This window comes from Mercenaria mercenaria, chromosome 10 (assembly GCF_021730395.1).
Source record: "Mercenaria mercenaria strain notata chromosome 10, MADL_Memer_1, whole genome shotgun sequence".
In the NCBI taxonomy this organism is placed as follows: Eukaryota; Metazoa; Mollusca; class Bivalvia; order Venerida; family Veneridae; genus Mercenaria; species Mercenaria mercenaria.
In genome coordinates, this window is record NC_069370.1 from 82,124,060 (window position 1) to 82,151,191 (window position 27,132).

At 35.7% G+C, this 27,132-nt stretch overlaps 3 protein-coding genes across 5 annotated transcripts in view; 2 read left to right on the top strand and 1 right to left on the bottom strand.

Annotated features, from left to right (window-relative positions):
* The window catches only part of LOC123561122 (hemicentin-1-like), a 52,272-nt gene extending 43,550 nt beyond the window's left edge, over positions 1-8,722 (bottom strand). For 2 of the 3 annotated variants that reach the window (XM_053516640.1, XM_045353318.2), the window contains exons 1-4: positions 8,569-8,722; positions 7,251-7,535; positions 5,030-5,139; positions 1,296-1,470 (exon numbers count right to left, since the gene is read on the bottom strand). In XM_053516640.1, coding sequence (XP_053372615.1) covers positions 1,296-1,470; positions 5,030-5,139; positions 7,251-7,535; positions 8,569-8,623 — 625 coding nt within the window. In that variant the 5' untranslated portion in view covers positions 8,624-8,722. The remainder of the gene's footprint in view (positions 1-1,295; positions 1,471-5,029; positions 5,140-7,250; positions 7,536-8,568) is intronic. The other variant, XM_053516638.1, reaches the window with a different exon arrangement.
* Positions 8,723-14,857: 6,135 nt separating this feature from the next.
* Positions 14,858-18,412, top strand: LOC128546473 (uncharacterized). The gene is made up of 4 exons (XM_053517028.1): positions 14,858-15,019; positions 15,104-15,868; positions 16,023-17,310; positions 17,448-18,412. Exons 1-4 carry the CDS (start codon positions 14,858-14,860, stop codon positions 18,410-18,412), a joined length of 3,180 nt encoding a protein of 1,059 aa, XP_053373003.1.
* Positions 18,413-18,470: 58 nt separating this feature from the next.
* LOC128546474 (uncharacterized) lies at positions 18,471-19,499 on the top strand. Its single transcript, XM_053517029.1, has one exon. The coding sequence runs from the start codon at positions 18,471-18,473 to the stop codon at positions 19,497-19,499; it is 1,029 nt and encodes a 342-aa protein (XP_053373004.1).
* Positions 19,500-27,132: the final 7,633 nt, after the last annotated feature.

Consider the following 27,132-nt stretch of genomic DNA (forward strand, 5'->3'; position numbering starts at 1 on the left):
ATCCCGGGGTCATGATTTGAAACAACTTGGTAGAAGTCTACTAGGCAATGCTTCACACCAAATATCTAAGCTCTAGGGCTTCTGGCTTTTGAGAAGAAGATTTTTAAAGGTTTTCCTTTAGGTTGCCATGGCAACTAGAGTTCTGCATGGAATTCAATTCTTTGAATAATTTTGGAAGAGGGCCACCCAAGGATCATTTCTGTGAAGTGTGGTGTAATTCTGCCCAGTGGTTTTCAAGAAGAAGATGTTTTTAGAAATTGTTGACGGACGACGCACGACGGACGATGCACTACGCACGACGCACGACTGACGACGGACATCAAGCGGTCACAATAGCTCACCTTGTCACTTTGTGACATGTGAGCTAAAAACTAGAAGTTCGCGCCTTTACATTATCATCTGGTATTTTGGTGTATATTTTGTATTAAAGTTCAATATCTGATACAATAATCAGCTAAATATAGGATATAACATGAGTGTCTCTTCATATTGAATTCATTAAACAGGTTGAATGAAATAATAAAATACGAGGCTCTACCGAGAATTTTATCAATTTTATTCAACGACTTTAATAAATTCAATGTGGAAAGACACAAATGTAATATTCTTTTAATTTTTCCTGCTGAAACATCAAACTTCCCTCTTTCTTTACCTAGTTTAGACCAAGTAAATTCGACCAACGACTGCTATACTTGAAACGATGTCAACGTCAATCTTTATTACACTAGGGTAATGCCATTTATGTAATGGCTTGATTTCACTCCCACAACGTCAAACTTGTGATAAACTAAAGTTGTGGTTATTAGGCTCTGTATTTAATTTGCATCAGAGTCAGTTGCATTTAGCTTACATATGTTCTGTTAAAGAAGTTTTTTTTTTCGGAAAAAAATGACAAGACCACTTCACCAATTTTATTTCATTTTTAAAAGCATATCGCTGCCTAAGAAATATGATACTCATAGAGTTTTTGATAGCACTTTACTTAAAATATAGCCTGTGGTATTTGTAAAACAATTGTAAGTAAATTACACCAGTTACAGTTTTTGTTTAAAACATGTATTCTGTGTCTGTCAGGAGTTGTAGAAGTACCATCTTAAAAGCTTTACTTTTTAGTACATATACGTTTTGAAATCTTCTTAACATTCTCCTATATTTAAAGTAAACGTTTATATCTTAAACATACAAAGACATGGCTCTACTATTTAAAGATTTAAAAAACGAAGGACGTCATGTAAGATGTAAGTATTTTTGATCATGCTATTTAGATTAAACACAAAGTAAAAAAAACAACATACCTATGTTAAAAGATCCTGTCAGTGGATCAGCTTGTGTTATAGTCGTTACGAGAAGACTGTAGTTATAGGAACCATCAGCTAGAGAGTTACTTGAAGTCCATACACATCTATAGTAACCTTGGTATTGTGTACTGCTGGAACAATTCCAAGTTCCTGGTATAAAGGTGTTGTAATTCTGTAAATTAGGACAAGATATCAACTTGAAAATTAAAACACACAGAAGCTTTTATAAGCGGAAGCATGTCCGCACTTTAATATGTCCGATGTCATATTCAGTAGTGAGGTAAGAAGATTAAATAATTATAAGACAAGATCCGTCTGATGGACTTGCAGAACATTAGGGCAAAACAATATCGCTTAAGGTCAAACCTGTTCATTATACCGTGACCCTCCACTTCTTAGCCTACACTTGTGTTTTTGTCAATGGTTTAACAATTTTAAAATTTTGCACGTGTTCAGAAAAAAACTTAACCTATTTTGAAAAAGTCGCGTAACACGAATTTTATACATCTGTGTAAATAAATTCCTACACGACATTAGAAATATACTTGTCTTAACGCCGCATGCCAATTTCCAAAAATGTACTTCATGTAACATTTACCATAATCGAAAAAATAAGTGTTGCATTAGAAAATTTGTGCATAACGAAGTGCAACAGCCCAGTAATATCAATAAAGTTATAGCGCAGTGCAAATCCCGAAAACACGAAAGGACAAAAGTTAGTTATTCAAACCAACCGACTGGATGGTACGACTTAAGAAAACACCAACTCGGTGATGTTCACCTTTGGGACTAAGTATCGGTAGGCGATAATGTTATTTCGCAGCATTTGTCTTACATCGGTAACTGATTTTTATATATAAATTGTCTGCTATTGTTTGGAGGGTGCACATAAACAGAAAATAAATCTACCACAACCGTTACAGGATGAACAAGGAAGTTCCCCCTTGGCTTAAAGATGTTTTTCACAATTATTTATAGCGGACAGATTTTTCTAGATTTTTTCATATATATAGATTTATGTTATAGAAATGAAAAACAACAGGTATCCGTGTTTTTATTTTCAATTATCAAAGTCCATAAGGAACACCATAATTTGTATATTTGTCTTTAGAAACACTACATAGACGTCAGAATAAAATAAGCACAAATAGCTATTTATTTAGAATTTCATTCTGATGTTACTATTTCTACTTGATAATTATTTTAAACCACTATAACTATGCGTAGGAAGTCAACATATAGATATATCAACACAGTAAAAATGCTCTTGAAAAATGTCGAAAAATATTGAAAAAAATAAGATATTTCCATAAGATATCTAGCGGATAGAATTTGGCCAAAGCTAAAACTAAGACAAAAATGTAAAACCAACCCGAGCTTGTTTGAGAAACGAAATAATAAAATTTCACCCCATCCGCACATGTACTTTTTTCATTACTCATCCACCTAATAGACTATGAACATTATTTTCTTTCTTACGCATCAGATTGCATAATGTTATAAACAGTTTCATGATAAACTTCCTTGTAACTCAATGGTTTGGTCTGATCTGATCTGACTTAGTAAATTCCAAACCAAAACCACAGGTGCATAACTTCGCTCTCTGATTAACATTCAAATAAAGTTTCATGATCTAGGTCAAATCTTTTAGGCCCTACAAGCATATTTTGCACTAAGTCTATGGCTAATAATCTAGTTTTAAGTACAATATCAAATAATAATATTCCTGTATGGTTATATGACTTTAGGTCATATACTATTCGCTTACTGTAGCTATCGCTTGTTGCGCGATTTAGTTGTGCACAATTCATAATATATTATGATGAACTCCTGGCAGTTATGTCCCTACACTCAGAAAAACCTCGTTGTCAGACAAATCGCAACCCTGATCAACAGCTCACAAGAGCGGTAGATTCCCTTTTTACCAGCAAGTTTGTAACAATAATTTGTTCTTTAAAGGCGGTTAATCAGATTTTGGTCTTAACGAGCTGATCATTTACAGCTATGAAGTACTTGTCTGATTTTCGCAAAAAGTGTTTTCTTATCCTGGTTGCCAATTAAACCAAGATCCTAGCGTTATCCTAGCGTAAGTATAAATTAAATTATCATATTTTGTCTACAGAATAATGTGAATATTAGCACTATTGTATTAAAGTTTTCATTTAAAGATTTGCATTGACAAGTATGTAGGAGTGAGCTTGTCGGTCCGTTAGATATCATGGTTTCCGGACAATAACTCATAAAACGCTTGACAAATTTAAACAATTTTGGTACACTGGTGTAAAATAAATGTTAAGTTCGACTTTGCCTACAAACCACCATCTTCTGACGTAGTGATGGCCCATTTCCAACTTAAAAATTGCTAAACGCATGGTTTCCGGGCTCATGAAAGGGTTGACAGTCTTAAATAACTTTTGATACAAAATAATGTAATATCATTAAATACAGTTCGACTTTGACATTGGCTTAATTCAGTGACAAGATCATGTTATTAGTGAGTATTATTCGTCACTCCTGTGACAGCTCTTGTTATACATGATTTTGCTGTTCTAACTTCTAATCATTTACGAATCATTGGTTACCAATAATAGAGACCAAACAGGTCATAGAAAAAATATATATCTTGTTAAGTTCCGACTATTTGTATGTAATAATTGTAATAGTTTAAGCTCGGTACAGGCTAGAGAAGTGAACGTCGTCTGCATATAAAATACATAGGACCTTTAAAAGAGTGTCGAGACCGAAGAATTTCATGTATACTAAAAGTATAATGAACTGATACTGAGGACGATATCTACATAGTTAGAATTCCATATATTTCAGCTTTGCTTTTTTCGTTCTCTCGCAATAGGATTAGACTTTTTTCTGGTTTTCATGCATGTGTAAATCTTGCCGAATAATGCTAACATTGAATAAATTTTCCGAAGGGCTTTTATGTTAATTGTGTGTGTTGTTCGGAAGGGTTCAAATATACATGAACACCATATATATCCTTATAAATAAATACGTTTCTGCACTGATTTTACATTTTCAAAGATTTTGCTCTCATCATAAAGTTTCGAAAAAAAAAAAAAAAAAAAAAAAAACCCAAAAAACATTTTCTCAAAATTCAAATTGAAACCACAAAATGATCTTAAGAAGTAAATGAGCGCTCAAACTTATATGTTAATACGCTTTTCATGGGCAACTTCTAGCAAATGCACGTTTTCTCATGCCTCATGCTTACATGACGTATGTACTAAAGTCATAGCCAACGGAGCATTGTAATTTCCTGAGCGCTCCACCTTTAGGGGTCACGAAATTCATAAAGAGTGCTTATTCACGAGTTTAATGTATGATAGCCGAGTAGTTTAGGTCACTGACTTCGTATCACTGCCACTCACAGCTGTGGGTTCGAAACCGCGGTTGCTTGAATAATTATTTCATTGAGGAAGCCATCCAGCTAGCTAAAGGAAGGTTTCTGATTCTACCCAGGTGCAATAATGCTCGAAGGGGAACCTGTGGTTCTTCCTCCACCATCAAAAGCTGGAAAGCAACCATATGACCAACAACTGTGTCACTGTGACGGTAAACCAATCAAAAATAAAAATAGATTATATAAGAATGTGACTATCGAAATATACAGACCCCTCTTCATCAAACGAGGAAACACTAAAGCTTCCATTTGCCACAATCAGTGTAACAGCTAAATATTAATATTAGCGGCTTATTTATCTATACCGTACACATACCTCTTTATTAAATGAGACAATAAGTGTAGGCGATGCTGGATAAAGTTTATCTACGGTGATGACCACTTTCTTTCCATTTGTCACAGCCAGAACAGAGGCTGAGGCTTGACCTACAGTAAACAAATTTTCTTTTAATTTATATTTACAAATATGAAAAACAGCTTCGTATTCCAAATCTACGAAATACCGTATGTAAGTAGTGGCCACGATTTACTAAGTTGTGGCCACTGTATAAATAAAGTGTTGCGGATGTCACCTCTGTGCCACCGTACATCTTACATTCACTTGGAGGAAGATATTTCAATCATACACTGAAATAAACAAATATCCTCGATTAGATGGACAAGCCCCCCTCACAATAAATTCGTTTATATACGGAATACAATAGCGGCATTTCCATGGTAAAACAAAAAAGTAAAAGTCCCCGTACTTCTGTTTGTGGATTGTAACCTAATCTGCACTAAAATACAATATAGATTTAATTATAACGTTACTTATGAGAGAGGTAACACTGCTGAATCATGTATAGGTAATAATAATACCGTTCATTAAATTAGTTCTCAAAATGACTACGTGTTCTAGCAAAATGTATTTTTTAGCTCAATGCTCAGGTGGGTTATTGTGATCGCTCGATGTCCGTCGTTCGTCGTCTCCCTATCAACATTTAGCTAATGTATGCGATAGTGGCTGTATTTTTCAATTGATCTTCGTGAAATTTGGTAAAAATGATTGCCTTTATAAAATCGAGGCCAAATTTGAATATGGGTTATCTGGGGTCAAAAACTAGGTCACTATATCAAATCAAAGAAAAACCTTGTGTATGCGATAGATGCTTAGTTTTTCAATTGATCTTCATGAAATTTGGTCAAAATGATTGCTTAAATAAAATCTAGGTCAAGTTTGAATATGAGTTATCTGTGATTAAAAACTAGGTCACTACGTTGAATCAAAGAAAAACCTTGTGTATGCATTTAAAGGCTGCATTTTGCAATTGATCTTCATAAAATTTTGTCAGAATGATTGTCTTGATACCGGTAAAATCAAGGTCGATTTTGAATATGGATTATCTGGAATCAAAAAGACGGTTACTAGGTCAAATCAAACAGAAACCTTTTGTATGCTATAGAGGCTGTATTTTTCAATTGATCCTTATGAAATTTTGTCAGAATGATTGCCTTGAAAAAATCTAGGTTGAGTTTGAATATGGGTTATCTAGGGTCAAAAAGTAGGTCACTATGTCAAATTAAAGAAAAAACTTGTGTATGCAATAGAGGCTGTATATTTCAATTGATCTTCATGAAATTTGGTCAGAATGACTGCCTTGATAAAATCTAGGTCGAGTTTGAATATGGGTATCTGGAGTTTAAAACTAGGTCACTAGGTCAAGTCAAAGGAAAACCTTGGTGTAAGTTATTGAGGCTGTACTTTTCAATTGATCTTCGTGGAATTTGGTCAGAATGATTGCCTTGATGAAATCTAGGTCAAATACGAATATTGTTTTGTTTTCTGGGGTCAAACACTAGGGCCCTAGGTTAAATAAAAGAAAACCCTTGTGTATGCAATATGGACTTCATTTTACAACGGATCTTCATGAAATTACGCCAGACGTCAGAATAGTTGCCTTGATAAAATCTAGGTCATGTTTTAATATGGGTAATCTTGGGTCAAAAACTAGGTCCCTAGATTAAACCATTTTACACCTGATAATCATGAAATGTGATCAGAATGTTTGTCTAGATGAAATCTAGGTCAAGTTTGAATATGGGTTATCTGGGTTAAAAGACTAGGTCACCTGGTCAAATCAAAGAAAACCCTATTGTATGCAATAGGGGCTGCATTTTACACTGGATATTTACAAAAGGTAGTCAGAATGGCTGCCTTGAAGAAATGTAGGTCACGTGCGGCCTACAACTAGGTCACTCTGTCAAATCAAAGAAAATACTTGTTTGAGAATATTTGTTGTCATGAAATCACTAGGTCAAACATGTTTACACTGTTATGGTGTGTTTCTCATATGAACGACCCCTAGGGCCATCTTGGCCCTTTTGTTTAAATGTTGCAAACGGTACATTCACAGCTTTACATGGGAAATTTCAGTTATCTCTACGAATGACACAGTTAAAGTGTAACAGAGATTTAAATAGTATAGACTAATGAAAATACAGGCATATATATCTTATAACGTTATTCGTTGAGTTTTGTATGGATGATGTATACATACATTCTATCTTGAGACGAACAGACGAACTCCGATAAAAATTGTTTCCACATCTGTAATACCCCTCATCTGATATACTAGTGTTATGTATGGTCAGATTGAACGACAAAGTACCCCTTGTTTCTTTATACTTGTTCCAGTCTTCTGGTTTCACAGCAGTGCCATTTATTATGAAGGCATCGGTTGAATTATACCAGGCTGTAGATTCAATTTTGGAATCTACATCACATCTAAGGACTGTCTCATTTCCGCACTTCCCAGCACTTGGAACATTCAGAATGGCTAAACCTGAAAAATGAAATAAAGGAACAATTGGTGTGCGATTCCCTTTAGATAATAATAACCATAACATAATACACAACAAAGACACAAAGGTATAGTGAATAGACCATAAATATAATTAATGTCTTCTACAAATATTCAGTTTACAATTCAACTCAAAATAATCCAAACATTTATTCATTGTCTTAATTCCTTCTCTTATGTTGTATCTTCTCTTGCTGTTCCTTCTCTTGCATCACAGTCAAAGGAAAATGAATGAACCGTGTCTTAGCAGATACTTTTTAATGAAGACTATAATGTTGATTTGGTTCGATAATCTTTTGTACATCATATTAGGTATTCGCATTGAATACTTGAGAGATCTTTGATAACAACTTCTCTGAAAGTGCTAACCGTAGGTTGACAAACTATAGTAAATAGAAAAAGTGGGAAAAATGTCTACCAACACGGCAAAAATGAAAATTTGATTTAAGCTTTTCATGGGCGATGATGGAAATGCTTGTTGCAGTCCGCACCTTCTAGCGCCGGGTTGAGCAGAATTTAAATATGTACACGTGTTACGAGTACAAAAATACAATTTAGTTACCCATGTGTTCAAACGACGGTGTACACGAAACCTGCATTAAAATTATTGTCAAAAGGAAGTAAAACAAAATTTATGAGGACTGGTTTAAAATATATTTACCTTGTATAAAAGGAAGAAAAACGGATAAATTTGGCAACTTTAAAATTTCAGGTTAAAATAAAACAACAACATTTGTTTAGCAAGTAATCGTTTCCCTTTTCTAAGTCAGTCTTTTTTAAATATATTAATCAGAGCTAGTAGTAACATTAATTACATTGATCTCTACCGAAATAAAATAATGGACGATAGGAAAGCTTTAGGATTAAATGAAATATATCTGAAATTGTAGACGTTCAATACTAGTACGGTCAAAAGGGTGATTTTCAAAATGAATTACGATTATCTTGACATAAAATGCATAATCTATTAATCTTTATTTATTTTATCTATTATCAATAGAAGATATTATCTTACCTTCCAAACGAGAAATAATTAATCCAAAACTTATCATCTTTACCAAAACGTCCATATTTATACAAAACTACCGGGTTTATATTCATCACAGTTTAAATCAAATTTTAACTGTGTAAAATGTTGAATTATTAAGGTAAATCAGCGTATACCTAACTTTGAAAAACGTCAAAAGGTATGTTAATGTAATACAATAAAGTATGACATAGATCCTTGATTAAATAACTTGATAACATATGATACCTAAAAATAGTGGTAATTAGGTACCAAATAATTCTGTAAGGTAGTACACAAATTCAGATCTAAAAACAACACTTCAATTATTAGTATAATGGTTAAAATTCTCGAGTTTTTTTTTCTCACTATATTTGCTGCTGTAAGATATATTAATAAAAAATCTCTATTATTTTCTCATGAAAAAAAAACTTGGCTTAAACTTGTGTCAGTTTAAATGTAAAAAATTTGATTAGCGACTAAAAAATTTTATTCAACAGAAGTATCTATCTTTCCTTGATAAAAAAATGTTCACCTGGCGATGAAGTTGTAATCGCGGTATTCATAGATACTTTCGATATTTGATTAGATCAATGCGCCTTACCTTTTACACTTGTATGATTGGCCGACTACCATGCAAAACAAATTGAAGTTTTGAACCAGCATGATAATCTTAAGATACCGTGATATATGTCTAGATATGTACTGCAACTATTCAGAGACGTTCGCATGAAGATTCTACATACAAAAAGAGACTTGTTCCCTCTGCAACAAATAAATAATACATGACAATCAAGTTCATACTCAAGAATATTGATGCTATTTGAATGGAAGAAGTACCAGTTAGTGTAAGTGTGCAGTGTGTATTCTACTGGATAAACGTTGAAGTGTCCGCATGAATTTCAATTCAGATCATAAACAATCAACATCTGTCTATATACTGTGTTAACCTTTAGCTAGCCTGCTTGCGGCAAGTAATTCTGCCTTTGCGACCAGTGCAGACCAAGACAAGTCTGCACATTCGTTCACTATTCAGTCAGTAAATTTTCAGTGGACACCCCTTCGAACAATGAATTTCATTGCCCAAATTGAATGATAGACCAGTCCGTTTTAGATATTTAGCAGTGTAAAGGTTAATATAAACTGTATGACCTCGTATGAAATTATCAACAAAAAGGCAAATATGCAAAATGAGTAAAATCTGCATTTTTAAAACTGAGTAAAAGTTGGATTAGGAAGATAAATAATATGAATGCAAACGGAATGTCAGTTTAACTGGCAATATAAAAGTACTCTGTTGCTAATTTACAATGGTATTAGATACTTGTATCAGTAAATAAGATAATATATATAAAGATCCCGATACCGATTTAATTACAGAAAGAATGAGTAAAGCAGGCAAAGCAATGACCAACTTGACACGAAATTCAAAACACTTTCAGCTCAGTGAGTAACAGAGTATATAAGGGAAGCGATGGTCTAATGGTTTAGGTATCGGCCGCTCAAAGATCGTGAGTTCAAGCATTCTCATATGGGATGAGTACTGTTTTATTGCAAGGAAACGGACTCGAGACTGGTTCAAATAAGCTTGAAGTTTCCACGACAATCGAGCTTAAACAAATTAGTATTAACTAGAAGTGGTATTTGAGACATTGATTTGAATGCATTAGCATGCACATTAGACCTTTCCCGTGAGAAGGTTTTACCTTAAATATCTTTAAAAAATAAAACAGTACAACAGTTTTCTGTTATCACGCATTTTTTTTTAACTCCTGGGTGACAAGATCTTTTTAATTTTTATATGATATCTTGATAAGTTTTTGACTTTCTTGTCAAAAAACTATTTTGGTAGATTATTTTCCGTTTTAAATTACAGCCATTTTTAACACCGTTTATTAAAAAAAAATCCATTTTATCTTTATATATGAATGGATTGTTATGGATATTTAATACATGTAGTTAGCAACATGTCCACACAAAATATTTCTTACATTTCTAAACAAAAATCGAAATTGGGATTTTGCACATTTTATATAGTGGAAGAAAACATGCATGTTTGGTCATTCATTAACATTATTTAAGATAGTTAAAAAATCAAAAAGCTTCTATCACGGGTATTGGAGACAACGTTAGATTGACTGCAAAATAAAGCCGGAATTTATGAAAAACCCTGTCATGGATTAGATCAAACAGTAGTAAGAACTAATCACGTTCATATACATAGTCACTTACAAACCGTAAATTTTAGAATAATGTAACATCTTTTTATACTAAACATATAATTTTATGTAAATTTATGTTCTCTTTAAGAAATAAATACTTTTAATTTTGGTGGGTATTGTCTTGCTTAACATAACGCCTCACTGCTTATCCACACCTGTAATTGTATTTATATCCGTATCACTTTAAATACTAGTCTGACAAGTTTTAATCCCACGGGTTTTTCATGGGCAAATTTAGTGCAGTGACAAGTACATTCTTTATCTGAAATCCGTAGAGGACAGATCGTTTACAAAAATTCCACCCTTCCCATTACCGTATCTTTGTTGTTTTAACATATTTCTGCCGTCAAGTTTAATTTATTTCAGGGACATAATGGTGTACCATACTGCTGAGCCCTGCTACAAATCTACTGCTGCGCCAAACATGTCACGCCGCTTCGGTAATCTACGTTATACTGGTGAACAAACTCTTTACATTGCGTCAGTGTAAACTCAGTTGTGCTAGTATGCTTCTGTTGGTACATTTAATCATCATGGAACAATACGGTTGAATGGAACCGACTTGATTTTAAACTGCATATATTCATCTATAAACATTTCGAATGTTACTATTTTTTTTTTTTTTTGGTACTTTATGGTTCTTCCTTGCTTTTGTTAAATTTGGTTTAAATTTAAACACGAAGTTTTCATCAATTAGCTCGGGCTATAGTTCATTCGAGGTTTACAACACAAAGCGATAACATGCAGGTTCGCCAAATCCTGGCATAGTATTTGCAGAAAAATGAGGAGATGGTCAAACAAAAAAAACAACATAACTGAAATATTTCTGTAAGAAATTCATCGATTTATAATTTGATGACAGTTCACGGACATTACCCAGTTTTTTGTTGTTGTTTTTTTTTCATATTGTTTTTGTTCTGTTTGTTACATTTATTTTACCTACTAGAAACATTGATGTTAGTAAATACTCGGAAAGCAGGGGGTGGAGAGAGCCTTTTCGCTGGTCAGAGCCTCGGATTCTCCCTACCTCTCTCTCCCCCCCCCCCCATATATAAAAATATTATAAAAAATAGAAATGAGTTAGGGTAGGGGCAGCCGGCTCGCAGCATACGATTAACCTGTCTTTCTGGGTAGATTTTAGATGAAATTAAAAAAAAAAGCGTTTGCACAGTAGGTGTATGTGTATATAAACTTGATTTTATTAGTGAACATACATTAATTTTTTTTAGTTAATATATATTTTTTGCATTTATTTGATTTCATCATTTTAGAATTATTTTATTGTCGTGACTTAAATGGCGCTTACAATTGGTGATCTTTATTCGGGGTATAGTAAAGAAAGTCTTCTTTATCAAAAGGTTTGGCTCAAGTCAATTCTAATTTCATTTTAATTTTTGTCCGTGTTGTGAGCAATGTTTGATGATCCACAAAATATTTTATTATTGTATACTACGGCAGTATCAAAAATAAATGCTCACTTGTCTAGGTTGACCTTCCCGTATCTGCAACATCGCGCTCGGTAGGTCATCTCTTATTATTGGTGTTACTGGGCGGGCGCCCTTTAACCGTTAGAGGGGGCCTTGACCATGTGGTCGGCCATTCACCTGGTCCATGGATTGACTGTGTCTTATACAAACAGGGTTGTTCAACTTATCGGCCATACGATTATTAGTGATCAGTCGAAAGTTGCATTTATTATATGTACGTGTAGGTCCGTACATATTATATATAATTTGTGGATCACTTTGCTACAAACCTCTAACACATGGGTTATGTTGAAACAAACATGTAAATCCCCCCCACCCCCCGCCACTGTTTTTCTTACGTTTCCAGTCTGTCGGTTAGCTCAGTCAATCGCTTGAATGGATTATATATTATTAATTGTAGCATAGTTTGCTATAACCATTCCCTCGCACCGGGTCCGTTTGTTCATCTATTACATTAGAAACAATTTTTTCAATATTTTATTTTGTTTTGTGCGTTTGTTTGCTGAAGACTTTCTTAACTTACACCGAATTTTATTTTGATCTTAGTGTTATGTTTCATTTCGTATTTACTTAACTTAGGAAGAATATTTTTTGTTGATATATCATCTCATGTCATAGAGATCTCTGAGAGCATCTTTGCCTCGTTTCTCATTAGTGCGATTTACTAGAACCTACAATTTCCTATTAGGTCTGGTATATTCTGCGTTATTTTCATAGTTTTCTGCACCTTCGCGCTGCTATGTTGCTTCCATGCATTTTAGCTGGATCTTTGTCCTTCATATTTCCTCATCATTTTCATATATACCATGCTATATATTTACAATATGCCATAATTTTCATTTAAAAATTTATAATAAAGTCACGGCCTTATCCCACATAATCTTGTTTTTTTTTGTTACATTACTTGGTAATTTACTCTTGTCTTAAGAAGCGATGAACTCCCTTATGCAGTCAGACCCGTACTGTAGACAACCTTCAAATACATATAACCTGCTTACTAAAGTCACACTTACCTGTCTTGAAAAATTCAAGTTTTCACAAATACCAGCATTTTCAGCGTGAAAGGTGTTGCACATTTCATTACCTCTCAGTAACAGTCTCAATCAAGTCAAGTCTGCTATTATTTTGCTTCATTGCGATCTATGCTTCAAAATAATTTTTTACAGATTATATTAAACATTTAAAAAGCAATGAGAATCATGGGGTTTGAAAAAGCGACAATTCACCCAAGAAGCCTTGGATCGGAGTTGACGTTTATAATCTAAAGGAAAAAAATACGATAGTTATTGAAAAGGAATTTTGCCATAACTCAAGCTTTGCCAGCGTTTCAAGTATTGTCTGCCCATGGTGGAGAGGCGTGAAACGCGAAATGACGAGGCGAGACGCAAGATCACGTTGGCAAAGTGCGAAATTAAGAAATTTTCGTGATTTCATGCTAAGCTATGATGCTCTCCTGCTTAGCCATCATAATTTCGCGCTTTGAGCTTCATGCACTGCTTTCTCTAGGGATTTGCGAAGCGCGAGGCCACGATGACGAAATGCGAGATCGCAAACTTTTAACAATTCCGTGCTCCGCCATCAATAGAGAGTTTGAGATTTCAACCTTCGCCTTCCCCTTCGTCTCTCATATATATTTTGGGTAAAACGTCACCGATATGCGTGTATTTTATTTATATCCGACGTTGCTACTAAAGTTTTCCATGTTATATCAAGTAAGCCTAAGACTTCTCTTTATTACTATGTGAAATAAAAAGCTTTGTTTCAGGATTTCTGCTTATTAAGTTATTCGATTATCCATATGTATAATTAGACTAAATTTGATGCGGACACTAACAATAAGTATAAGAATAATGAAGTTTTGTTTTGCTAATAATTTTAACTAAATAAATTGAATTGAACCTGAAAGTATGAAGTTATCAACTGATTTTGAGAAGCATTGAGATTTTGTTCAAACTTTAACTTCTACGGCATATTTGTGTCCCCAGGCGGTATCGATTATACTAGATTGGCCTTTTTGTCGTATGAAGTGAAGTTTTGAACGTCCGAAGCTGTGATATCACGGAATATCACGGAAGTCAAAACTTCAGTCTTTTTTTTAACTACTCTGTCCACATACTCGGCATCAAAGACTGAAATCTGGATGGAGGTACACGGCATGACAGTCATTTTACTTGAAAAATAAATAATAACGCGCGATTATCGTTTGGTGGAACATTTATTTTCACTACCAGATAAAAACAGTCCGTTTCTGTCTGACACTTTATACGACAGTTGCGTTTTAAGAGTAAACATAAAATGGTACTAGTAAGACGGAAAATTCTTTTGAGGTATCAGACAATTTCAAATCTAAAATTGTCCGCGAGCTAGATACGTTCAAAATATTGTGGTGTTAATTACGCTAGTATGCCCGTTACGTCTTACCGCGTTTATGACGTCAACGTCACTTCCGACGTTATGATATGTTGTTATTGTTATGTACACTATCAAGAGATTCAGAATACAGATACGAACTGACACAACGCATATTATTGTTTCTTTGCTGGATCTTACTTACATTTTTGGTGCCGTGACCAGCTATTTTGAATAACCATGAATCTTCAGAAACTAATTTCAACACGAGAAGGTCAGCGCAGAGTTGTACAGAGGAAATTAGACAGTATAACTGATGATATGTCGCCACTTGAATTTATGTCGCTGATAGACTATTTGACAGAGAAAGCTGAGATAATCAAACGACTGAATGAAAAGATAGTAAACCAGTGTGATGTCGCAGAAATTGAAACTGAAATTGTAGAAAGTTAAGAGTATTCATACGACTTAGATCTCAGAATTCAGAAATTACGTGACACTTCTCGCAAGCATAGTCAAGACTTTACAAACAATAGTTCCGTGGATAATGAAGAAAACCCAGCGTTACCACGTCATGCAGGTTCGAGTACTTTTTTTCAACACAGGCTTCCGAAACTGACTTTACCTACCTTTGATGGAGATCTAACAACCTGGCAAACTTTCTGGGACTCTTTTGAGTCATCGGTTCATCTAAATGCTTCGTTATCGGACGTTCAGAAGTTCAACTATCTGAAATCTTTGCTTCAAGGTACAGCTTCACGGTGTATAGACGGATTTCCTTTGACGAATACTAACTATTCCAAGGCAGTGAGTCTACTCAGAGAGCGTTTCGGTAAGTCTCAGAAGATTATTTATACGTACATGCAGTCTTTGTTGGAACTTGTAAAACCTGACAACAGTGTGGTGAGTTTACAATGTTTTTATGATAAAATGGAAACTTTTATTAGAGGTTTGGAATCCCTCGGACAATCGCAAGAATCATACGGTAGTTTACTTGTACCAATAGTGTTGGAAAAATTACCTGGTGAGATCAAACGAAACATGGCACGTGAATATGGTAGTCAGAGTTGGAATTTACAAGACTTGAGATTATCTTTATCCAAAGAAATTTCTTTTCTGGAAGCAGGTGAAACAATGGAAGTGTCGGAAGCACACAACCCTACAGCGTTATTCTTTGCTGGAACCAGACCAAAGCCGAAACAACCCAGCCACAGGCATAGAAACGATCATTACAAGAAAAATGACAAAAAAGTATGCCCCTTCTGTAAAGATGAACATTCTCCAAACGAGTGCACAAAGGTCACATCATACGAGTCACGCATTGCTATAGTGCTATAGTTCCACAAATAGATGTCGTCACTGTCAGCGCAAACATTATTCTAGTATATGTGATAAACATTTCAAGCAATCTTCATTAAATCCCGACGCTGCAAGTTTCACAGTACCAGCTACGTCCGACGTCGTATCCCAACCCGATACAGCAACTCTACACTCAACAATTGATTCCAGACCGGATATACTACTCAAGACAGCTGTTGCCCAGGTATGTACATCCAGTGTTTCTATAGAGACAAACATTCTTTTTGATGAGGGAGCTCAGCGTTCCTTTATTACTGAAGTGTTGGCAGAAAAGTTACATCTTCCCCAGACCGGAAGTGAGGTAGTACATTTAGCGTCTTTCGGTGATACCAGCCAGCGAGTTCGAAACATGACCAAGGGAACTATTTCTCTTATTACAGACGATAAAGAAAAAATAGACATAGAAGTGTTGATTGTTCCAAAAATAGCCGTTCCGTTACGCAGTGTGAATCAGAACATTTCATCTTTACCATATTTACGCGGTTTGAAACTTGCTCATCCGGTTACAAATGACAAAGAATTTGAGACATCGTTGCTGATTGGTGCAGATTCATACTGGAAAATTGTTCAAGATAGAGTGTTCCGAGGGAACGGTCCAACTGCGGTACAGTCAAGAATTGGATATCTTCTGTCAGGTCCGCTTCCAGTATCCACATACAAGCAACTTCCGGTTTCCGTACAAGGAAGACCCACGCATCACATGCTTAACGTTCTTAAGTCACCAACAGACCCCTGTGATCTTGAGAGATTTTGGAGGCTTGAGTCTCTAGGAATCTCAGAAAATGAAGAAAATAAGTCTACAACTACTTATCAAGAGGATTACCTGCGGGATTCTATAAGCTATAGCAATGGACATTATTCAGCAAAACTACCTTGGAAGGATGATCATGAGACTTTACCCACAAATTATGACATAACGAGGAAACGTACTGAAAACGTCATCAAGCGTCTAGGTCAAGACCCACAAATCTTACAGAAATATGGAGACATTATCAAAGATCAGGAGACGAGAGGTTTTATTGAGAAGGTTGATGAAACTATCGTACCACAACACCAGATACACTACATCCCGCACCACGGAGTTAAGAAAGATTCTGTTACTACACCGATACGCATAGTATATGACTGTAGTTGTCGCCAGCCCAGTCTTAATGATTGTCTAAAATCGACCCCTCTTGAACTCAATGGCATTACCCACAACTTGATGCGTTTCCGGTTACACAAATACGCCGTATCTTCCGACATAGAAAAAGCCTTTCTCCAGATACAATTAGCAGAAGAAGACAGAGATGTCACGAGGTTTATATGGCTGAGCGATCCCAATGATCCCGACAGTACTTTGATCACATACAGGTTCAAGGCAGTTCTTTTCGGCTAAATTCGACACTCTTGAAACATCTAGAAAGCCACAGTGATGTATGGGTCAGTAACATTTTGAAACGAGACTTGTATGTAGACAACATCCTGTCAGGTTTTGAAGATGGGAACCAGACGCTTGCTTACTTCCAGGATGCGCGCGTTCTGCTGTCGTCTGCTAACTTCAATCTACGCTCATGGAATTCTAACAGCCAACGTCTACGAAACTTAGCCGCAACAAACGATGTTTTAGACACAGACAATATCACAAAGATACTTGGTATGCGATGGAATGCAGAAACAGATATGCTGATGTTTCAAACAACACATATACCAATCAGAGCCATTACAACAAAACGTGAAATTTTACGACAAACGTCAAGATTGTATGATCCGCTAGGTCTGCTTAGTCCGGTTACAGTACGTGCTAAAATTATGTTACAACACATTTGGCAAGAGAAATTCGACTGGGATACTCAGTTACCAGCTGACATACAACATAGATGGGAAAACCTTGTGAATGACTTGAATATCATATCCACAACTAAATACAGACGATGTTACTTTGAAATCCCTGCCGCAGACGAAAAATCCCAGAAAGGAGCAGACACTTTACCCCTCACCCTACATGTTTTCGTAGACACAAGCCAGTCTTCATATGGTGCTGCAGCATACCTCTGCAAGGGACAACAATCATCACTTATCATGTCGAAGAATCGTGTAGCACCACTTAAGAAACTTACGTTACCACGACTAGAACTAATGGCAGCTACAGTTGGTGCTCGATTAGCGAATCACATACAGAAGATACTTCAGCACACAGATGTTTACTTCTGGTCAGATAGTCAAATCGTTTTATACTGGTTGGAAACAGCTAAACCCTTACCACGATTTGTCCAAAACAGAGTTAATGAAGTGAAAGAACTTACAAAGAACAGCAAATGGAAATACTGCCCCACCAACTCAAACCCCGCTGATCTACTTACGCGTGGAATTACAGCTAAGCAATATGCAGAGAACGAAAGTTGGCTGACCGTGGATCAACGACCCTTCAAATTGGCCTACATGGAGTACGAATGAAGCTTCAGTACTCGAAACTTTGCACGACACTTCCGGTGCTAATCCCACGACTATACCTATGGAACCAGCGTTTACCTCCGGCATTCATCAAGTTATTGATATCAACAGATTCAGCACATACCAGACGCTATTACGTGTAACAGCATACGTCATGAGATTTATACATAACTGTAGACATTCTAGCAGACGACTTGAACCCTTGTCCTATAGTGAACTTACACACGCAGAGAGAACATGGCTTTTAAACTGTCAAACCATTACTTACCAGGAAGAAATCATCAACATGAGATCCAGTAAATCACGCTCAGAACTTGTCAAGCAACTAAGATTATTCATCGACAATGATGGTGGAGTCCGCTGTGGAGGTAGAATTCACAACGCGCTGCTGGCCGAGAGTTCGAAATTTCCTTACCTGTTACCATCAAAGCATCCCTTGACCCATTTGATTGTTCTTGATTGCCACCAGAGAGTGCTACATGCGGGCGTTGATTCTACTATCACTTACATTCGCCAGAAGTTCTGGATCCCAGCTATTCGTCAATGTGTAAAGACAATCATTCGAAAATGTGTCACGTGCAGAAAGGTAACTGGGAAGTCATATGCATCCCCTGATCCACCTCCCTTACCCAGATGTAGAGTAGAAGATACAGTACCGTTCACAGTAACAGGTGTCGACTTCACAGGCGCACTGTACGTCAGAAGTAAGAATGAAACTGAAGAAAAGGCATATATATGTTTATTTACATGTGCATCCACACGAGCGGTTCACTTAGAAGTCGTCCGAGATTTGTCCGAAGAATCCTTTCTTCAAGCTTTTAGGAGATTCACCAGCCGGAAATCTCTACCACACGTCATGATCTCCGACAACGCTTCAACATTCATGGCTGCTTCTAACCATATAAGACGTCTGTTCGAGTCGCGGAAAGTACAAGACGCCCTTACCAGTCAAGGTACCACGTGGAAGTTCATACCCAAGCGCGCTCCATGGTTTGGCGGCTGGTGGGAGAGATTAATCGGGCTCACCAAGACAGCACTGAAGAAGACTCTTGGTCGTTCTTACGTTAATTCGACATGCTACAGACGGTAGTTACCGAAATAGAAGCTGTTTTGAATGACCGGCCACTAACGTACGTTTCTTCCGGTATGAATCCAGAACCACTCACACCAGCACATCTTCTATATGGCAGACGCATTATAACATTACCATATCACGACCCTAAAGATGAAACAGTCCCAAGTTCAATCCTTGGTGGACACCGTAACATTAATAAACAAGCCAAGATCCAGATAAAACTGATAAACAACTTCCGGAAACGATGGAGACACGAATATCTTACTGCTATCCGAGAGCAACATCGTACATCAGGGCGGAACAAACAATCCATAGCGGTAGGCGACGTTGTACAAGTTCATGATGAAGTTCCACGTGCACAATGGAAGTTGGCAGTCATAAAAGAACTCGTGCCCGGTAGAGATGGACTGGTTCGGTCAGCGAAAATTAGAACAGACAATGGTACTACTAATAGACCAATAGTAAAACTCTGCCCTTTAGAAGTTACAGAACTGTAGATGGGATATACATCATTCGTGAAAAATGACCCTGATACGATGTGAGAATGTTTCTATATAGTTGATTTAGACTACTTTAATACTATGGATTATTCTGTTAGTTTTAATACATTCTTGTGAAATAACGCGTATACATCATAGTGACTTTAACTGGTATTTACATGAAGCTAATACCTGAAATTATGGACTTCCGCATTTTTCAGTTTGCATGTAATATCGGAGACTTTACATTTGTTAACTTAAGCATTTAATAATTATTTTCCTAGCAAAGACTTTCAATTTACACATTACATGAGCATTATCTAACATTTCGCGCCCCCAGTATGTCCGCGAGCTAGATACGTTCAAGGGTGAGTAAGCTCTGGTTTATATTCCCGGCTTCCCGAGCTCTCTTGTCTACTGCTCCAGATCGCCCAATGTTTTCACTACCTGCTAAATCAACCAGGTGCAGTTTTCCTGTCTTCAGCAGCTCCTCACCATCTATTGTGTTTTCCTTTGTGTGAATTGTGACAGTAAATACAGAGTGAGACCGACTTGAGAAACTTACGTTACCACGACTAGAACTAATGGCAGCTACAGTTGGTGCTCGATTAGCGATATGCACGTTACGTCTTACCGCGTTTATGACGTCAACGTCACTTCCGACGTTATGATATGTTGTTATTGTTATGTACACTATCAAGAGATTCAGAATACAGATACGAACTGACACAACGCATATTATTGTTTCTTTGCTGGATCTTACTTACAATAATATCATGATGCGAGAAGTTTCCTGTGTCAGACGTATGGGATAACTCCATTCTTTACATGCACGGACCCAGAGCCTTGCAGAGGGCCACATTTGATTCTTACATTTTTACAAGAAAATCGGTCTTGAAACTCGATGTGACCCCCCACCCCACACACACACACCCACCCCTGAAATCGGTGACCCCTGTTTAAAGTTGGTGTCCCCCTAACCGAAATTCCTCGATCTGCACATGCTTTACTTATAAAAATAGTATATTCAAACAAATGCATTTGTAATACATGTAGTTGGTGTTGCATGTTTTTCTTTGAAAAATATTAATTGTATACTGCATTCATTTTACATAAAATCGAAATGTTTGGAGCAACACCAACGAGGTTTTACATTGTTCACATTGTTTCGCATTTTTATCGTAATCGCACTAATATCCATGCGATAATTATATTAATAGAAATGTTTTTATTTAATTTTCATTTTTAAAACCTCTTGTAAAATCCCCGCCCTTTTGGACAATTTATATCAAAATGCACGAAAAAAAAACCGATCATAATTACGGATAAATTGAATAGGCGGATTAAATAAAGTAAGGTCCATTCTAAAGATTGAAATCTCAAGGAATTTTTATCGAACTTCAACTTCATACGTTAACTTCGCAAGAGACGTTGAAGGGGAAGGCGAAGGTAGAAATCTCAAACTCTCTAATATCTCGCGCTTCGCGTATGACCAGCACAAATTAGCGAAGCGTCAAGAGCGAAATAACGGTGGCGAAGCATGAGATCGGGATGGCGAAGTGGGAAATTAAGAAAATTTTGCGAATTTACGCTCGTGATCACGTGATTTGCCGTAATGATATCGTGTTTCGCCATCATGTTCTTGCGCTTCGCGTATCACCTGCGCATAATGGAGAAGCACAAAATGCAAAATTAAATTTGCAACGCGCGAGATTACAATGGCGAAGCGTGAGATTACAATGGCGAAGCGCGAAGTTACGAAAAATTCACATTTGGCCTTTCGCCATTGCGATCTCGTGCTTCGCAATCGTGATTTTACGCTAGCGAAATTAATGTATACAGATAACTTCAGATATAACGAACATGGTAATGATGAATTTTCGGTAATTTTTCGATTATAAGGAACAGTTTAATATGTCCCTATTTTAGCCCTTCCCCTTCTTTGATCTATATGAAACAAAATGGTTATATAATTAAACATGGTTATAGAAATTATCAGATTTAAGGAAAATGTTTCCATGTCCCAGTATTAAAATGTACATTAAAATAACATATAATTATTATTAGGCTGTAAGTTTCATACAAGGCTGGGAAGATATTTTACTAACATACTGATTTACAAAAGAAATATTCATCTAAAATCCAGTATTAGACTGAAATCTTGATCTGATAATTTTTAAGAATGTTGTTTAAGGTCTTCTGAAATATAATACATATAATTTAGTTATCTATTAGGCCACTGAAAAATATGCAATCAACAATAATAAAAACAATAATAAAGAAAGAAGATATTTATCTCAATGTGAATTGGATGTCAAAAACTGTAAAATCGTACGACTTGTGCCGGTGTCATACCTGGGCAATAGCGTAGGATCTAATTGAGTGTAATTATTTGATTTCTATAGGATTTTATCTTCTACAACAATGTGACCATGGAATAATTGACAATTTTATACATTTAAGTAGAAAGATAAGATATATCAGATGTTCTATGATGTCTGAAAATAACTTGATAATTAATATACAAGATGTCCTATTCGAAATTTCTTTTAGGCCTGAATTTTACATTGTATTCTAGGCCTATATTCATATGGTCCGAGAGCTCACGGACTTTTATTGCAACAATTGAGGCCAAAAGAAGTTTATACATTTTTGGAAACAATATTTCATATCCTGCATGAAAACCCATTTCTTAAGTGTCAAAGCCGTGCCTATCTATATTTTGTTCACTTATGTTTGTGAGAGGGGAGGTAAAACTCACTTGTAAAAATATTAGGGGGTAGGGTAAAGTTTATGTCTACCAGTTGTTTCACTGATTAATTAAAGTAAATATTTGATTGTCAGTAAATGTATATATGTCCAACAATGACAGCAATAAGAAATTCATCAAAAATGACTGAAGGGCAAACTGGATATTCAAGGTCAAAGGTCAGATTTATGTAAAAATCACAAAAACTGGCATATTTGAAATTCATTTTTATTCTTAAAAAATAGTTTGTTATCATAAGTCACCCATTTTTATTTATGTAATGTGTGTATATCAGCCAAAATTAGAAACGCAAATTTTATAGCAAAAAGTCAAGGTCGACCCTAATAATTGAAGTTCAAAGTTCATTTTGATGCAAAAATGTGAAAAGAATTACCTTAACCTTTTCTAATCTGTTTAATATGTTTTCACATTATTAGTCACTGAAGTTAATTCGTTTTGATGTTTGTATGTCAGGCAAATTCAGCAGTGCAAATGTAACGCTAAAAATGCCAAGAGTAAAGCTATTATCAAGGGTCAAAGGTCAAATTTGTGTAAAAATCGCATGAATAGCTTCCTGTTTGAAAAATAACAGATATGTTTCAATCATTATAAGTAATTGCTCGTAATTTATTTCAATGTATATATGTCTCACAATGTCAGTAATTAAGATATCGTCTAAAATCAGACAAGTTCAAATGTAATATTAAGGGTCAAAGGTCATTTTCAAGTAAAAGAATGAAAAAAATAGCTCTTTAACTTTTCTCTTTGTTAATAATAAAAATTATTTTGCATAAAAATAATTCCGTTTATTTTTGGAGAAATATACCGAGATATGCGGTCAAGCGGTCAGCTTATTCACGCCCGGCTGGCCGCAAATTCAGATTTGTTTCCCGGTTTATACAATGCTACTTTATACAAACAGAAACGGGAACCAGGCATGCAATCAAGTAAATCCAATTCACGTGCAATCTTTTCAGTTGAAAAACTACATTCGACAAGTACACTAGCTTCTAGCAGTTACACGTCTACAATTCTTTTTGTTCCCACCCGCCACTCCCAAACTTAACTGTAGTGCACCCAATGTAAAGAAAACCTAAATTCAGCAGGTGTATTTTATTTTAATGTACATGTTACTTTTCTTCTTTTTTGAACAAAATAATGTTTTGGCTTAGCGTTATATTTCAGGGACAACCTACCATAACTGAGATCACATTCCAAGTTACGCAACCTTACAAACCCAGGAGCAACCTGCATCAATATCAAATGACGTCACCAGGACTTTGTTTACGTATAGTGATATTTCGTGTTGTATAATGATTATACGGAGAACTGGAGTATTATAGTGACTTGATAATTTTTCAAGTGTTTTATGTATATTTAAAGGAGGATTTTGGTTATTCTTGGAATGGACAGCGTTGATGTTATATATAAATGGACGTCAATGATTGATTATTAGCTTATTACCATGTGTCATACTTGTTTATATACTATTTACCTTGTGTCATACTTGTTTCTTTTTGTTTAAATTGATTGTTTATAGCGGATTCTATTCGAAACAAATTATACAGTCACTCACTATATTATAAGGGCCGAAAATTCTGTCGACTCGGGAGGTGATCGGACGTACTTTATAAGTCGTAAACTTAATGGTAAATATTTACATGCACTTTTAACGTTTTTATTATTTAAAAACTCGAAGTCCGGTTTCGGTAAAAGTTCGGACACCCGAGCAGAACAGAAACTGGAACTCGGGGCAATAGAAATTGTTCGGGTCAGTGGCAAGTGTCGTCTGTTGCGGTTAACGGATTGTCTGTATATAGATTCCAGCTTTCAAATAAGTCGGGTGTAATCGCATAGGTATTGTCCTAGTACTGAGGTAATACCTACATAGCCTTGCTCTTGTCTATCTTGCATTGCGTCCGTCGTAGTCTCGCTTAGATAACTTTCCCGACTGAAAAATGAATTTGCTTAGCGTTAACCAATGTAAATTTTGCCTTGCGTCCGTTGTAGCCTTTACATAGACGGCGGTGTGTGCTATATCTTGCCTTGATAAATTTTGCTTATACGGGTATTCCATATTAAACAGGTGCGTCTGGTCTCCTTCCGGTCGACTGAAATATCTTACCTTCTGAGTGGCCACAACATGCCATTTCTTTAGTGATAATAAGTCAGAATATGCTTAAAGTTTACTGAAAGTTCTGGTATGACTCCGTGTACTTATTGCATACTTATTATTGTTACGTCAGAAATGAGATAGATGATCAATGTTCTATAACTTTCTTTGCAGGGCACCCTGCGATTTTAGGAAATAAATGGTTATTTTTAAACGTTTGTTTTAGTTCTATATTTCGAATGATGAAATAATATCTTGTCAATATTAGTCAATGATATCAGTTCATTTTAATGTATAAATGTTAGGCCATGTCTGGTATGCACATATGATTTCAAAACATTCGAGTTCAATCATAATATGAAAAGTCAAAGGTCAAAAAGTGAGTAAAATGTTGCAATAATATGACCTATTTGTAATATATTTTTATTGTTTAAAAGTATTTGTTTTGTCATTTCAGTGACTGATCGTTGTTCATTTTACTGTATATATGTCAGACGATGTCATGGAAGAGAAAATATGTCAAGGTCAAACCTGGTATTAAAGATAAGGGGTCATTTTGTGTAAAAGATCAAAATGTAGCATACTTACTCATTACCTTTTTTCAAAAATAGCTTGTTGTTATGATTTGACCCAGATTTAATTTTGACCGAAAGATCATCAAGTTTAACATTCTGACCAAGTTTCATTAAGATAAAGTCATAAATGTGGCCTCTAGAGTGTCAACAAGCTTTACCTTTGATTTGACCTGGTGACCTAGTTTTTGATCCCACCTGACCAACATTTGAAACTGACCTAAAGATCATCAAGGTTAACATTCTGACCAAGTTTCATTAAGATAAAATCATAAATGTGGCCTCTAGAGTGTAAACAAGCTTTACATTTGATTTGACCAGGTGACCTAGTTTTTTACCCCACCTGACCCAGATTTGAACTTTACTGAAAGATCATCAAGGTTAACATTTTGACCAAGTTTCATTAAGATATGGTTATACATGTGGCCTATAGAGTGTTAATCAGCTTTACCTTTGTTTTAAAAAACTGGTGACCTAGTTTCTGACTCCACTTGACCTAGATTTGAACCTGACCTAAAGATCACCAAGATTAACATTCTGGCCAAGTTTTATGAAGATACAGTCATAAATGTGGCCTCTGGAGTGTTTACAATCTTTTCCTTTGATTTGACCTGGTGACCTAGTTTTTGACCCCACCTGACCCATTTTCGAACTTGACCTAAAGATCATCAAGATTAACATTCTGACTAAGTTTCATGAAGATAAGGTCATAAATTTGGCCTCAAGAGTGTTATCAAGCTTTTCCTTTGATTTGACCTGGTGACCTAGTTTTTGACCCCAGATCAATATCAAACTCGGCCAAAATTTTATTGAGAGTAACATTCTGACCAAGTTTCATCAAGATTGGACAAAAATTGTGACCTCTAGAGTGTTAAGAGTCAAATTGTTGATGTCGGACAGACGATAAGGGACGATGGACACAGGGCGATCATTAGGTGACTGGTGAGCTAAAAAGGGGGAAATGATTCAATGTCAAACAACCCAGATTCTTGAATATTTCTTCCATGATTTGATAATGATTGCAGATATGATCAACAGCCACAGTGAAAACATATCAACAAGGGCCTATTTATAGCAAGTTGGCAGGAGACGAAGAATACTTCAGTGTTGGGTTGACAGCCTGTTGATGAACTTAAACACTTGCTTGGAGCTCTAACCACAAAATTACCATGACATTGTGCCGTAAAAGTAGTACATGAACAATAGTCCAATATTTTACATCAGTTATGGCTCCAGAAAACAAATGCAAGGTCAAAATTGGACCAAGATGCTCACCTGAGAGGACCTTTTACCATCTGATCTTGCTGCTGACCAAGTTTGATGAACATTCTTTAAGTAAATGTACATTAAAATAGAAGTTATTGAAATTTTTTATCTATATTTTGCTGTGACGGCCTAAAATACATTACTTTATGTACTGTTAGAACAAACTTCAAGATAAGAAGTTTTCTAATTTTCATTTATTTTAGCTTGGGTGTCCTTCAAAGGGACCAGGTAGAACCATTTGAACATTTGGGAGAGGACCTTACAGTTACGCTACAGACCAAGTTTGATGAAAATCCAGCAAGCGTTTCAGGAGATGTAATTTGTTTTATTTTTTACCTCCGTTGGCCCCTAAAAGGCTGAACATCCCAACTTGAATAAAGCTGGGAGAAGACCTTACTGTGATGCTGCAAATCAAGTTTGATGAAGATCCATCAAGCAGTTCATGAGAAATCATTTAAAGGAATTTCTA